General features: G+C 33.2%; 1 protein-coding gene across 1 annotated transcript; it reads left to right on the top strand.

Annotated features, from left to right (window-relative positions):
- The first annotated feature begins 7,889 nt into the window (after positions 1–7,889).
- On the top strand, positions 7,890–9,642 carry LOC134242192 (beta,beta-carotene 15,15'-dioxygenase-like). Its single transcript, XM_062724261.1, has 2 exons — positions 7,890–8,021; positions 8,103–9,642. Exons 1-2 carry the CDS (start codon positions 7,890–7,892, stop codon positions 9,474–9,476), a joined length of 1,506 nt encoding a protein of 501 aa, XP_062580245.1. The 3' UTR covers positions 9,477–9,642.
- The last annotated feature ends 4,102 nt before the right edge of the window (positions 9,643–13,744 follow it).

Genomic DNA, 13,744 nt, shown 5'->3' on the forward strand with positions numbered 1-13,744 from the left:
TTTGAATAATAATTAATTGTACGTGTCCTTATGCTAAATTAATATTTTCAACTTCTGTAAATCGGTGATCCCACCAGATGCTTTAATATACATGTAGTTTAAAACGCACCATCGTCTCAAACCACGGTTCGGGGTCCGCATATAGTTTTCACCTGAAGAGGGTCGAACATTCTGTCTGTGAATTCCTACAATGAGAACGCACATGAAAAATAATTCAAAACATGAAAACTTTGAAAGATATTTTTTTTAAATTAAATTCTTAATGTACTTGAATCCAGGCCTCGGACATCCTCCCTCGAGTGCCCCAACGAGGCCCGCTTGGGACTCGGGTAGCCCCCAGTCCTTTAATAGCCTCTCTAAGTTCAACTTAGTTACTACCTTGGCCTACATATAAATACTGGTGGTAAAAAATCTTGATCAACTGTTATCAGAGCAGTTAACGGGTTATCATCCGATAAACAAAGCAAAGCCTTGACCATATGGTACTTAGCATTTGGGCCAACTTTTAAAAATGTTTGCTTGCCCTCTTCCTACTCAGGATGGCAAAATTCGGTAGGTAGGTAGGCGTAATTGGTGTTATTTTCCGATTTTTTTCCCGGAATGAATAAAAATAATTGCTTCCTGGTGGTTAATGAAGGTCAGAGGACACGTTCCTCAAAAATATATAATTTTTCCCAATAATTGGTCATTGAAGTCTAGGAACTAAAGCAAGTTTCCTCACAAAAAATTAGGGTACCTTACAAGGCATTTGGACAAGATACCACAGGGTGATATTTCTTATACATACCCTTATGGGTAATCTTCTGAATGGCTTATATCACGGGTTTTGGTGAAATTATATTTAAAAACATAATGAAAACAATGTAGATATCACAAGAGAATGGCAATTATGCATAGTTTTTTTTTATATATATATAATACCAAGAAATACAAAGCATATATTTGAGGAACGTGTCGTCTGTCCTTAAAAAAGTTTTGAGTCGCACAATTTTTAGCAAGTCGGTCTGGAGAGGACAACCAAACAATTTTTTAAAGTTGGCCTCGTGTAGGCATTTTTTTCCAAACTCCCTATCAGCTAGATTCCCAATTTTGAAGGCCCACCACTCTTTTCTTAAAGGCATATAAATAAAAATGAATTTGTTCTGAAAAGAAATATTTATAAATTTAAACATTATAAAATCTCATTAGACTATTTTTACTAAGATTGGATACACAATTTTTAAAGTTTACCATAACAGAACATTTTATTTCTAATTTAGAGCCCAGAAAAGACAAGTATGAGATTATTACAATTTATTTTTACCAAAATAACCATAAAATGATTTCAGTTTAAATCATTGATGTCAAGGGTACATTGGGAACACAGGCACTTGGGGTTTGGACCCCCTTCCTCATTTCCATTATTTAATTTTTTTAATTTTTTAAATCTGGGTTCGAGTCACCTTTTTCCTATTTTTCTATTCTAATATGCACTATATGTTATCAACAATGTAACTCTTTTGTCTCTGTGAGCTTCTGTCATGAAGATCATAGATAAGATTTCTATTATGATCACAAATTAAGCTCAGTGTATCAGTGGAAAACGATTTATATAAAATCAGCTTGAAGATCTTTAAAAACACATGTATACCAATATTCCGAGAAGCATTTGCGTTCTTTGGAAGCTCATTCCAGAAACTCACTGTAGTCAAATTGAAGGTATGTATAAGCAGTAGATACATCGACTTAGTATTTTGATTAATATGCTTTTCAAAGAATAATACATAAAGACAGGAACAGTGATAAAGCTCAAAAGACTGGAATTAGATGTCATGGAGGAGGAAGCATCGATCATACTCATTGTATGCACCTTTTCACGATCAGGCATGCAAAACGAAAAATTACGTAGACATTTCATTTTGTAAATAATATCCTAACAATAAGTATGAAAAAAGCCACTCATCAAAAGACAGATTGTATTTTCTGACAAGGTCAGTGTATCGACCATAGAATTTGCAAAATCAAATACCAACTTAGATAGAAACATTCGATGCATTATGCTTGTTTCATCAACTTGTTTTTCATTAGTTTGTCTCGTTTTAGAGATTGCTCCTATGTGTTTCATGCTCTTCCGAATCGAACCCAACTGAGAAACATAAACCCCATTTGCACGTAATAATGGTATATTGCTACGTAAGAAAAGGAAGATGTCGATAGAAAAGTTGCGATTATCATGAGGTTTTGTTTTTCGGTTACTATTATAAACGTCCTTATGTAGTAAAACATTCAAATTTGAAACAGATGTTTCTGACTCTGTGATATCATATACTAGTGTTTCAAGTTCACTGAACGTAACAAGTCGACATGTCAATAGAGGCAATTTTTTATTTAAACCACCTACCCCATCCCACCCCACCCCAAAAACAACTAGTGCTAATTGTAACTGGGGACCGTTACAGATGTTCCCCAAACGCTCCCCAACTCCCTTTTGGTGCCATATTCCCTGTAAGCTTCATTAAATAAGACAAACTCTATGCATTTGAGACTTTAACAACGTTTACCCAGAAGTGTAACAAGTTCATTCAAATTTTAGCATTGCACGCGTGCGCTTGTGAATGCATGTACGTAATGACCATATCATCTTGTCTACACAATCTATATATTTTAATATACTAAATATTAAAGCATTTAATCCAAAAGAATAAGAAAAATACGCTTATTCAAGTGTATTTTTGATTTTGCTCGTTTCACGTGCACGCACGTGCATACGTGAACATGGTGACCACACCTTCTTGTAGAAGTCCATTACATCTATCTATATTCTAAATATTACCCCGTTTGGTTGAAATCAAAGGGAGTTATAGCTGTTTAAAATTTCAACCAATCAAAAAGCAGCGCACGTACACCCACGTGTATGCATGTGCATGGTGACCATACCTTCTTGTAGTAACCCATTATATCTATCTATGTTCCAAATCCCATCCTGTTTGGTTGAAAACCAACGGAGTTATAGCTATTTAAAGTTTAAGCCAATCAGATTGCAGCGCACGTGCATGCACGTGTTTTCATGATAATTGCTATATATCTTGTTGTAGGATATCCTAATGCATGGCTCTGTTTAAAATTTCAAAAGATTTCGTCAAAAAACAAGAAAAATATTAAGACTTTAGTTTCAGCCAATCAGAGCGAAGCGCACGTGCATGCGCGTGAGATCATATCCTATTTTGACCACGTCATATTGTATATGCTACTAATATATCCTTATATTGTAAGTTTCAAAGCATTTCATCAAAAATTAAAAAAGTTACGCCTATATCAATTAAATCGGTCATTTCACGTGTTGCACGTGCACGCTCTTGCAAGCACGTGCGCGCAAAATGACCTTTGCACGCAAATCTACATAACACGCCTACTGACCCTAAAAAGGTTTCACCTAAGTCAGACGTGTAGTTTACTAGATCATTCGCGGAAAAGATTTTCCCAGGAAGAAGAAAAATAATAATAATAATAAGAAGAAACAGAGTAAAAACAATATGTTCCCCAACTTCGTTTGGGGAACATAACAAATAATTGCCTATGATGTCAAAACGACTTGACTTTGATTCAACTTAAGGTTTGTTTGTATATAGGAAGGAAAAGTTCGTACGTTTTTTAAAATATTATTGATTTAGTAAATATTTTGATTTTGAAATTTTTAAAAGTTCCTTTGAGTTTTTCAGTATCCAGGCCCCTGGGGATCATGAAACATCTTAAGTTTTAAGTCAAATTATTCATCTTGAACTAGAATTTTGATTAAGTAAAGTAGACAAAAACTTGAATATTTTTTAATATTGCTTTACAAAAGGGTTGTTATCTGCAAAATTAGAGATTCGTTCAATAATTAATAAGCATTTTACAGGCAATTAAAAATTGGACTTAAGTCTAGGTCTGTTTCAGGATCCTGGGACCAGGTCTGTTTTCCATCACTTCCCAATTATATTACTGTAAAGCACACCAGTACTCCTAAAATGCAATGCTGTTATATTTTAGTGAGGAGCAAATAAAGAAGCTTAACAGAATAATAAATATCTTAGTTTGTGTGTTTAGATTTTTATGGTCGATGACATAAATTTCCTTTTTTATCATATGACCAAATGATGTAACATTAATGATTACATTGATAAAGAATGTTGAGTGATATCTTAACTATATTTGATAAAGCTCTGTCACTAATTCAGTCACAGGGCTAAGTGGCGGGAAAGGGTGTACTTTTAACCAAGATAAAAATGTTTTGTGCATTTAGTTTGTTAAAAATGGCGGAATGTTCCAATTTTATTCCGATAAATTGATTAACATGATTGATTGGTCGTTTTTAAACGCATTGTTACACGTACACTTCGTCCACATATAACCCATTATCTTAAAATAAATATTAGTATATGCAGATTATTCGCAGTAATTGCTAAATGGGTTCTTTTTCTTTTTTTCTAGCGGCATAAAACTTAAAATACCATATTAATATTGAATCCCGAAAACATCCTTACAAACAAATATACATAAAGGGCTCCAGTAAATGTGATCCCAAGCCTCTTTTTTGCTCCTCACAAAAATATTAACAGTAGTGAAGGAGAAACTTAAGGATATTCGACAATAAAAGACATTAATGATAATCAAACAGCAAATCAAGTTAAAACCACACAATGGGTTACATGCATATGTTTACATCACGTTCTACATTGTCAAAATTTTACAAAAAAGTGTGTCTAGTTTACCCTCTGCTAAACCTTTTGACTTCAAAATTAATAGACATCCCCTTTAGGCCATAGGGAGTTGTCGCGTAGAAATTAATCGCAAAAGTTCAAAGGTTTCTCGAAATATCGCTTGGAAATGAAAGTGTAATTACAGACAGACTGAAAGACAGTCGAACGAAAGGACGGACAGAAAGACGGTGGGGGACAGAGGGAGTTATGGTATAACATTTAATTGCTTAGAAGGTTCTTGAGATATCGCCCAGAAACGAAAGTTTTACAAACACACATAAAATGTATAAATTTAGGACCTTGACCTTTGACCTTTTGACCTCAATTTTAATTGGAGTCTTCCTTAAGCTATAGAGAGTTGTACTTTAAAATGTCATTGCAAAAGCTGAAAGGTTAATCGATATATCGTGCGGAAACGAAACTGTTAAAACAGACACACTTTTTTAGATTTATGACTTTGAACATTGACCTTTTGACAATAGGAATTGTCCTTAGGCCATAAGAAGTTATTGTGTAAAATTTCATTGCAAAAGCTCAAAGGCTTCTCGAGATATCGCGTGGAAACGGACAGACCGACCAAATTAATGTCACCTACTTTCAGCGGGGGAAGGGGGGGGGGGGGCAAAATATCAATCGATGAAAATTCTTGTATAATTCAAAGAAAAATATACAAAAATCCAAACTTGTTTTGGAGTAAGTGTACTTAAGGACGTTCGATCCTGAGATTTTGAGCGTATTTTGGTCAGGTTCTTTATTTATAAAATTCTGCATCATCTTTAAGTTCTAACATTTAATTTGAATTCTACAGTGCAATTTAGCTGTATTCAATGAAAAATACCGCGATTAAATTACATTCAAGTAGAATTAAGCTAGGGACTATATTTTGTGGCGGAAGGTTTTTTTTAGACGCAAATGATCAGTTTTTCCATTTTGAACTATAACAGTACTGTCAATGATTAGTTGGACAAATTTTAAAGTCAAACAGATTGCTTTCTTATTTCAATTTATGCTAGATGCTACATGTTTTAAGTATCGCCACTAATTTATTTTTGCAATGCTGTAGAGAACACTTGTCAAGGCTTAATGAGATTGCCGGAAAAAAATGTCTAAGTATTGCCTTTTTATTGTTTTATATTTTTTCTTAAATATAATTCAGCCATAGTAAAACAAAGGCTCTAGACTACAGAGTACTAACGTTGACCCACGGTGCAGTCAACCTATATGTGATATTTCATGCAATTTTGGTAACAACAATGCACATTTATTTTGTTTTTAAAGAATAGTTTTAAAAAATATAGTTTGATTTATATGCCCCCGTAATCAAAGAGTTGGGGATATATAGTTTTGCCCAGTCACGCTGTCTGTCTGGCTGCCTTTCTGTCTGTTAGTCTGTTTGTCCACTAAAACATTTACCTTGTCCATGACTTTTGTTTGGTTGGGGCTATGGCTCTCATATTTTACACGTTTTCTCCTTGTGACCGGACCTTCCTTTTAGTAGACACATATTTGACCTTTTACCTTGGAGTTTTACCCACGTTTGCTCAAATATACCCAACTTTAACCTTGGTCATAATTTGTGAACTGTTGGTGCTAGGGACTACATATATCACATGTTTATTCATATTGCCAAGATTGTTCCATAGGTGTCAATCATTTTAATTGTCGTTTTGACCCTGACCATATATTCCAGAAAATATATTTCTTACACATTTGGAATTATGATGCCGCAAAATTGCATGAAAATTGTTTAAAAAATCTTTTAAAAATTAAGACGTATGTATTCATAGAGCGGGGTATCGCAATTTTCTAACTACAATTAACAATTTCAGTCTAAGCAAATACTGTGACTAAATGTACACCTGATAAAAAGGAAGAAATATACTTTCAATCAAAATTTGGATTATAATTATTGAGACATGAAGGAATCTGTGCAATGTCTCAGCATGATCATAAATCAGATAGGAAGTGTCATTTAGATGCATGGCATTTTAAAGTGCATGGCATTAAAAAAAAAGGTTTTGTTGTTTTCATTATTAAGTCAGTCATAAATACATGTCTACATGTACGAGGGTTTATCAAAATGTAATGGCATAACTGCTATAAAAATTAATTAATGGGAGGGGGGTTTAACAAAAATTCCCTCATAGTTATACACGTTTTTAATTTTGAATTTTGCCAATTAAATTCATTCAGATATTAGCAATAACTGGTTAACGAGGCTGAGTCTAATTCAAGTGCGCATGACTTTGCGCAGCTTTTAATTTCATGCAGTCATTTGTGCGCTAGTACACATTTGCCAAATATTTTGATTTTGATACAAAATTGACATTATCTGTAACCCCTACTGGTCTGAAAATGTGATTTTACGATAATAAGTAGGAAAAAACCGCTGAAATGGCTCTAACGACGTCACCATTTTCGGATTTTCTAAGCAATAATAACGCTGAAGAATGACTCGCTTGTATGCTCAAGACGTCCATGGATATTATACTAAAAACTGATGACAGAACATCCAAAGAAACATACTAGCAATCTAAACATTGCTATTTTTACCGAAAAAATCATATGCATATATAATTCATCTGCACCGCCACGTATTTCTCTACATAATATGGCAAATTTAAAGGTATTGGGCTTAAAACAAATAAACTACATGTACATGTATAGTAATTCTTAGACCAACCTAGATGGTGAACTTTTTTGAAATTAGACAATTTGGTGATTTTTTTAAAATTAACTTTCATCTACCTGAATGAAAAGAAAATCTCTAGTACAGAAATACCAAAAATATGGAAAATGTGATAATTTTGCGCTTTTCCAACAAATTCCCATATAGGGTCCAATAGTAAAATTTCACAATTTTTGAAATGGAACCATTAGAAAGCGGCATGGTAAACATTCGACTTTTTAATCTAAAAACAATAAATATAACAGTAAAAATTAAATATCAAAAAAATTATCAAAATCCATAGGGCAGAACTAGTTAGATTCGGCCTCGTTAATATTTTGTATGAAATGCGTCACTCTGAAGTCGACTTTATATCAAAATGATAGTGTGCGATAGGGTACATAAGCCAGCCACCTCATTTGAAACTTCAGATTTCATTTGATCCAGAATCGCACAAGTCCTTACTCTAGAGCCTCGTCATGATTCGTCACATCTTACTCACGATGTGTTTCGTTGGAATTCTAGCAGATCTCCCTGGATGGAATTTGTTGTTTGGAACCGACGTTTTAAATGAAACTCACAAAGAATCATTAACATTCGATAACCCTGTTCCCAAATGGATCAAAGGGTCTTTGGTAAGTAAAATGTACTCAATATCCTAAATGAAAAGCAATAGATATTATTTGTTTTTTTTTTAAGGTTTCTTGCTTTCCTAGGTAAGAAATGGGCCTGCGCGATATGGAATGGGAAAACATTCATTTCTTAACGTATTTGATGGGTATGCAAAATTATATTCATGGCAATTCCCAGGAAATGGATCCGCTTTCTTCTCTGCCAAGTTTGTCCAAAGCAAGTCTTATAAAGAATCACTTAGCATCAATGACGTCGCCAACTACCAGACATTTGATAACCTTGTCCCACCCCGTACTCTTATGGAACAGGAAATGTCGGTGGCTCATGGTATGGACAATATGAACGTTAACATTTACAACTATTCAGGAGATTGTGTTATTTTAACGGATGCGTGGAAATTGTATGTAGTCAACTGCTATACACTAGAAACAATACGAGAATGCAATCCAACGATACCAAATGCAAACACTGGTTTCCCTTTCGTTAGTCTGTTGTCTGTGGCACATCCGGTAAAAGAATTCGGCACAAACCATCACCTAACCTTTCTCCAAAGTAACAGCATTGTACCCAAAATATCTAGTAAATTTACCCTTGTCCGAACAAAGTCTGCAGATATTCGCGAAAAGATTGCAGAGTGGGAAGTGAAGAAAATGCCATATTTACACTCTTTTTCAGTCACCGAAAGATACGCTATAATCTTAGCTTGTCCTTTTTACGTAGACATTGAGAAAATACTGTCAGGTCATCTCCCTGTAAATAGCATGTTTTTTCACAAAGATGAGCCTACACTTACATATATAGTTAACATTAAAACAGGAAAGGTGACGACAATACAAACAGAAAATGTCTTTACGTTTCATCATATAAATGCTTATGAAATGGACGAAGACACCATTTTGATGGATGTTGCATCCTATCCAGATGCTACAGTTGCGACAATCTTTGAAATGAATGTTATTATGAATTCGACACGGCTCAATGCCTATCCATATAAACCCTCTTTGAAAAGATTTAAAATAGACTTGAAAGCAGAAAAAATAACTTCACATTCTTTTGATGTTAACCCTAAAGTCCCCCACGTTAACATGCTGGATATGCCAACCATTAACGAACTTTATAGATCAAAACACTACTGCTATATCTACGGTCCTGTTTTTAAAAGCGACTTTAAGACCTGGGGTAATATTTCTTTTGTCAAAAAGGATCTTTGCAACACTACTGGTGACCTGTCTTGGTCTCTTCCGGGCCATTATCCAATGGAAGGCTGGTTCGTTCCGGATCCAAACGGATCAGCAGAGGATGATGGGGTCCTCATGCTGCCGGTTCTGGACGGAAATCAAGCCAAAAGTTATCTTTTGATTCTTGATCCAAAAACGATGAAACCCATCGCCAAATCCTACACGCCTTTTATTACCCCTTTCCACTTCCATGGACGATTTATCGAGAATTTATTTTAGGATAGTTCTAGTTTTTGTTTTGCAACTTGCTTTGATTGATGTCTTTCATTTTAAATGATTTTGAAGAAATAGAAATGTTTTGTCTTCGACTGGAATACCCAATATGTATATATGGCCATACCTATATTAAACACAACACAGATATACTCCATTGTGAACTTTACTGAAAATTCTCAACAAGAAGCATTTAAGAATTATTGTCATATTCAAATATTTCTTTTATATATTTAATATGTCAAAGTTCCTTAAATTTTCACTACACTATGCATCTGATTTCTGTGAAATTTTTTTTAAAAATCTGTGAATTTTAAATTTTGAAATTCCTTATTATGTTAACCGGTGTCTTCACTATTTGTAAATTTCTGTTTCACATAATTAAAATTTCACGGTAAATTTGTTTGTTTCTTTTTTTTTTACCCCAGAAGTCTTCCATCTTTACTTTATATTTATATTTTTTGTTTTCAACAAATATTCCAAATAATACATGCAGGTCGTCTGATCCACAGGTCCTGAAATCTACAGTTTGGGAATTTGGGCATTGAAGCCCCGAGGAAACCACACTGACTTGTAGATACTTACCTATAATTATATAAAAACAGGATTTTGCCTGTATTATACGGTAATATAGTTATACCTCCGTTTGAAAAGCGGGAGGGTATATAATAATCGGTAAATCCGGCCGTCAATCTAGCTGTACGTCCGTCTGTTTGTCTCTTACTCTTTGAGGTGCCCATCTCTTATCCGCAAATCCTCTTATACCACTGAATGAAATATGATTGATTGATTGATTGATTGTATATTGTTTAACGTCCCTCTCGAGAACTTTTCACTCATATGGAGACGCCACCATTTTCCGGTGGAGAGCTGCAAATTTTGTCCTATACTCGATTTTCAACTTTCATACAATGCCATTGTGCACCTCCTATTTTACTCTTTGATTGGACACACATATTTTGGGTTTTCCAAAGCGAAACATTGACACTGCCATTTTTTTATAGCATTGAAGGGCACCCATCTCTTGTCCGCAACTCCTCCTACACCACAGGACAAATTTAATGATACTTTCACAGATTCTTTTTTACATGATGCCATTGTGCACCACCTATTTTACTTTTTGATCTGACTTTTATTTCGGCTCTCAAAGAGCAAAATAGGGACTTTGTCATTATTATCATATGGGAAGCGGGGTGTATCATTTAGTGAGCTCATTGCTCACAGTACCTCTAGTTACAATTCAAATTTTTATAACATATTTTGAAAATATTAAACGATGCAAATTATTCAGCATTCAAGATAATACTGCTAAAAAACTAAAAAAAGAAGCAAGATTTACAAGGAACTATTTCTTGAGGTGGAAAGACAATTAAAAGAAAGTCCTTCAAATCTACACATTTATAAAATTTAATATATTTGAACTTTAGACCTACATACTTTTACGCAATGATGTTTCTTGTTCTAATATGCTTAGAATACTCAACCTCGAATACAGTATACGAGGGGCGTTCAAATTTTATTGGTGTAACAAAACATTAACTTTCTGTTTATCCCCAAAACTCCTTTACTCTTCATGACCTTTGGTTTTGTACGCTGTCATGAAGAAATTTGATGTAGCGAATTCCTCATTCTGTTTCCTTCCTTTCATAATCTTTTAAATTTTTTTTGCAAAAAAATGTTTTCTAGACTCCTCCAGAAATTGAACTTCCTTCCCGAATATGAATTTTATCAATAAGACTGCTAATATTTAAGAAAATAGCATATAAAACTGTTTTTGTGCTCTTTCAATTCTTTGCTCTTTTTAGACCTTTGCAGTTTTGTCAAGTGCATCTTATTGTAAATTTGTGTTGAGGGATTAAAACAAAATGAATTCAAGTTTCAATATCTGTATTTTAGACAAACGTGTATAAGTACAATTTTTTGACCTTTGTGTATTAAACTTTTTACTGTCAAATGTTTCTTTAAAACAGTGTGAACTACCCCCAAAATGATTTCTATCAATTTTGCTATGTGTCTTAAAGTCAATAAAACATAATATATCTTGGGGTTTTAACACGTTTTACAGCTGCTTTAAAGAAGCGTTTAATTTTACTCTAGTTTACTGATTCTTGACCATTCATTTTTAATGCAGTGTCTCGAATATTCTTGTTTTCCAGCTTCCTACAGTGCAATAATGCGATGAAAAGGGTTACATAAACTGTTATCAATTCATTAAAGATTCAATAATGAGAGAAAGTCTAGCTTAATGTCATATGATTTCTATGTTGTATGCCATCGAGCTAATGACATTATTTATTGAACGTCCCTCGTAGGTTTTGATTTATTTATTTATTTTTATTTTTTTTTTTGCAAAAAACATTATTCATTGTTTTATTACAATTTAATTTTTATAACATATTTTGAAAATAATAAACGATGCAAATCATTCAGCATTCAATACAATACTGTTAAGGAGGCTCATTACACCACTTTTTGATGACGTACTACACAAAAAAATAAACCTCCATTGTGTCGACCGGTTTCCTCTGGGGACGAATTGTACAGATACCTCTATAATATGACCCTGACCTTTTAAACGCTTTAAAAATAGATGAAACATTAACATGCGGTGTTATAAAAAGTGAAAACAAAGTAACGGATTCATAATGCATAAACCAAGAAGAATTGCTTTTAAGCAGAAACAAAAGGAAACAACAGTCAAATCTTCGCCAAACAAGTAATGTCAATTTCATAGCGATGCATGTAGTGAGCTCTATCAATCAATGACATATTTGTATGGAGGAAATTCGAGTTAAAATCTACACCCTTGTTGAAATTAAAAAATTATTAACTTGCATTATTTACTGTGTTGGTGTTAATTTATATACTAGTATTTGCTTTATTGATTTAAATGTATACTCTGGCAATTTAAAGCTTTGTTCAAAATTTTACATGTAATGTCAAACGTTCCTTCGTGTTTTGAGTCTTGGGTAATTAGGAAAGATAACTCTTGAAAGTGGACTTTTTATACCCAATATTTTTTAAATTGGATTTTTCATTTCGTTTAAACAATCTTCATTCAATTTGACACTTGTAATTCATTGAAATACACTCCTTGTCTCTTCAGAACTCATTTTCTTAATGTTTTATGCATAGATTAAAAAGATAATGACATTAATTGTTTTTTAGGAGAAACTTATTTTTTCTAATAAAATTATTATTAGGTATTATAAGGTATTTTCACTGTGTGTACTTGTCTTAAGAAGATGCCCATCATTTGACACTGAAAGTTCAGAAATTCTGTTAATAATAAACTTGAAATAAATTATCTCACTAAAATTAGACAAAAACTAAAAAATTCTATAAAAAATATTTATAATATCAATACCCCCATCTGGATATTTAACATCTACATAATAAGTGGTGCTGTATTGAAATCTAAAATAAACTGTGGATGTAATGAGTCACCTTAAATTGTTTCTTATGAATTCTATCAACAAAGTGTGACAAATATTCAAGATATATTTGACCTATTTGCTGAAAATCAGAAAAAAATTTAAGACTTTAAAATAATTTTCTTGCTTATTAAATTTTCAATGCCAGAAAAATAACTTTTTACTAGTGCAGATGGGTCAAATAATTGATTATGCGAAGCAATTTGAAAATTTTTGTTAGTCACAATTTTTAAGCAAACTTAGAGTTCATTTTGTTTCATGCTTTAAATGGATAAAAATATTGGATGGAAAACATCAAAAATTTAATTTTCAATTAAGACGCAAATTTCAGTGCAAAAAGGTCATATTAAATGTACTGTAGCGCCAAAAGAAGCGTATTGACCCCCACTTTTTGATGTGAATTTTAATTAAGCTATGTATGTAGAAACTAAGATTATACTTGGCAAAAAAATTTAAGACTTTAAAGTTTAAATATCAGGATCGAACGTCGTTAAGGAATAACTGTCTTATTTTTCGATTTCATGATGTGATCAATCCGATTGGCTTGCGTGATAATTTGCATAAAACGCCGAAGGCGTTTATGCATTAAATTATCACGCAACCCATTCGATTAATCATCGTTATGAAATTGAAAAATCTGACAGTTATTCCTTATATTTACATGCATTTGATTCCGCCAATCCACGTGCTCCAAGCCCTGCCTCTGTCTAGCTATTTGTCCCCCCTGCACGTAATTTTTTTAATCACGCCTATTGATAAACCATTAAATTGATGGGGAAATAAAGTACATTTACTATTTGTTATTTTACCTCGGACAAAGACATTGGAATATGGCAAGCA

Source organism: Saccostrea cucullata, unplaced genomic scaffold (assembly GCF_032062105.1).
Source record: "Saccostrea cucullata isolate Sc308-1 unplaced genomic scaffold, CSIRO_AGI_Scuc_v1 ctg46, whole genome shotgun sequence".
In the NCBI taxonomy this organism is placed as follows: Eukaryota; Metazoa; Mollusca; class Bivalvia; order Ostreida; family Ostreidae; genus Saccostrea; species Saccostrea cuccullata.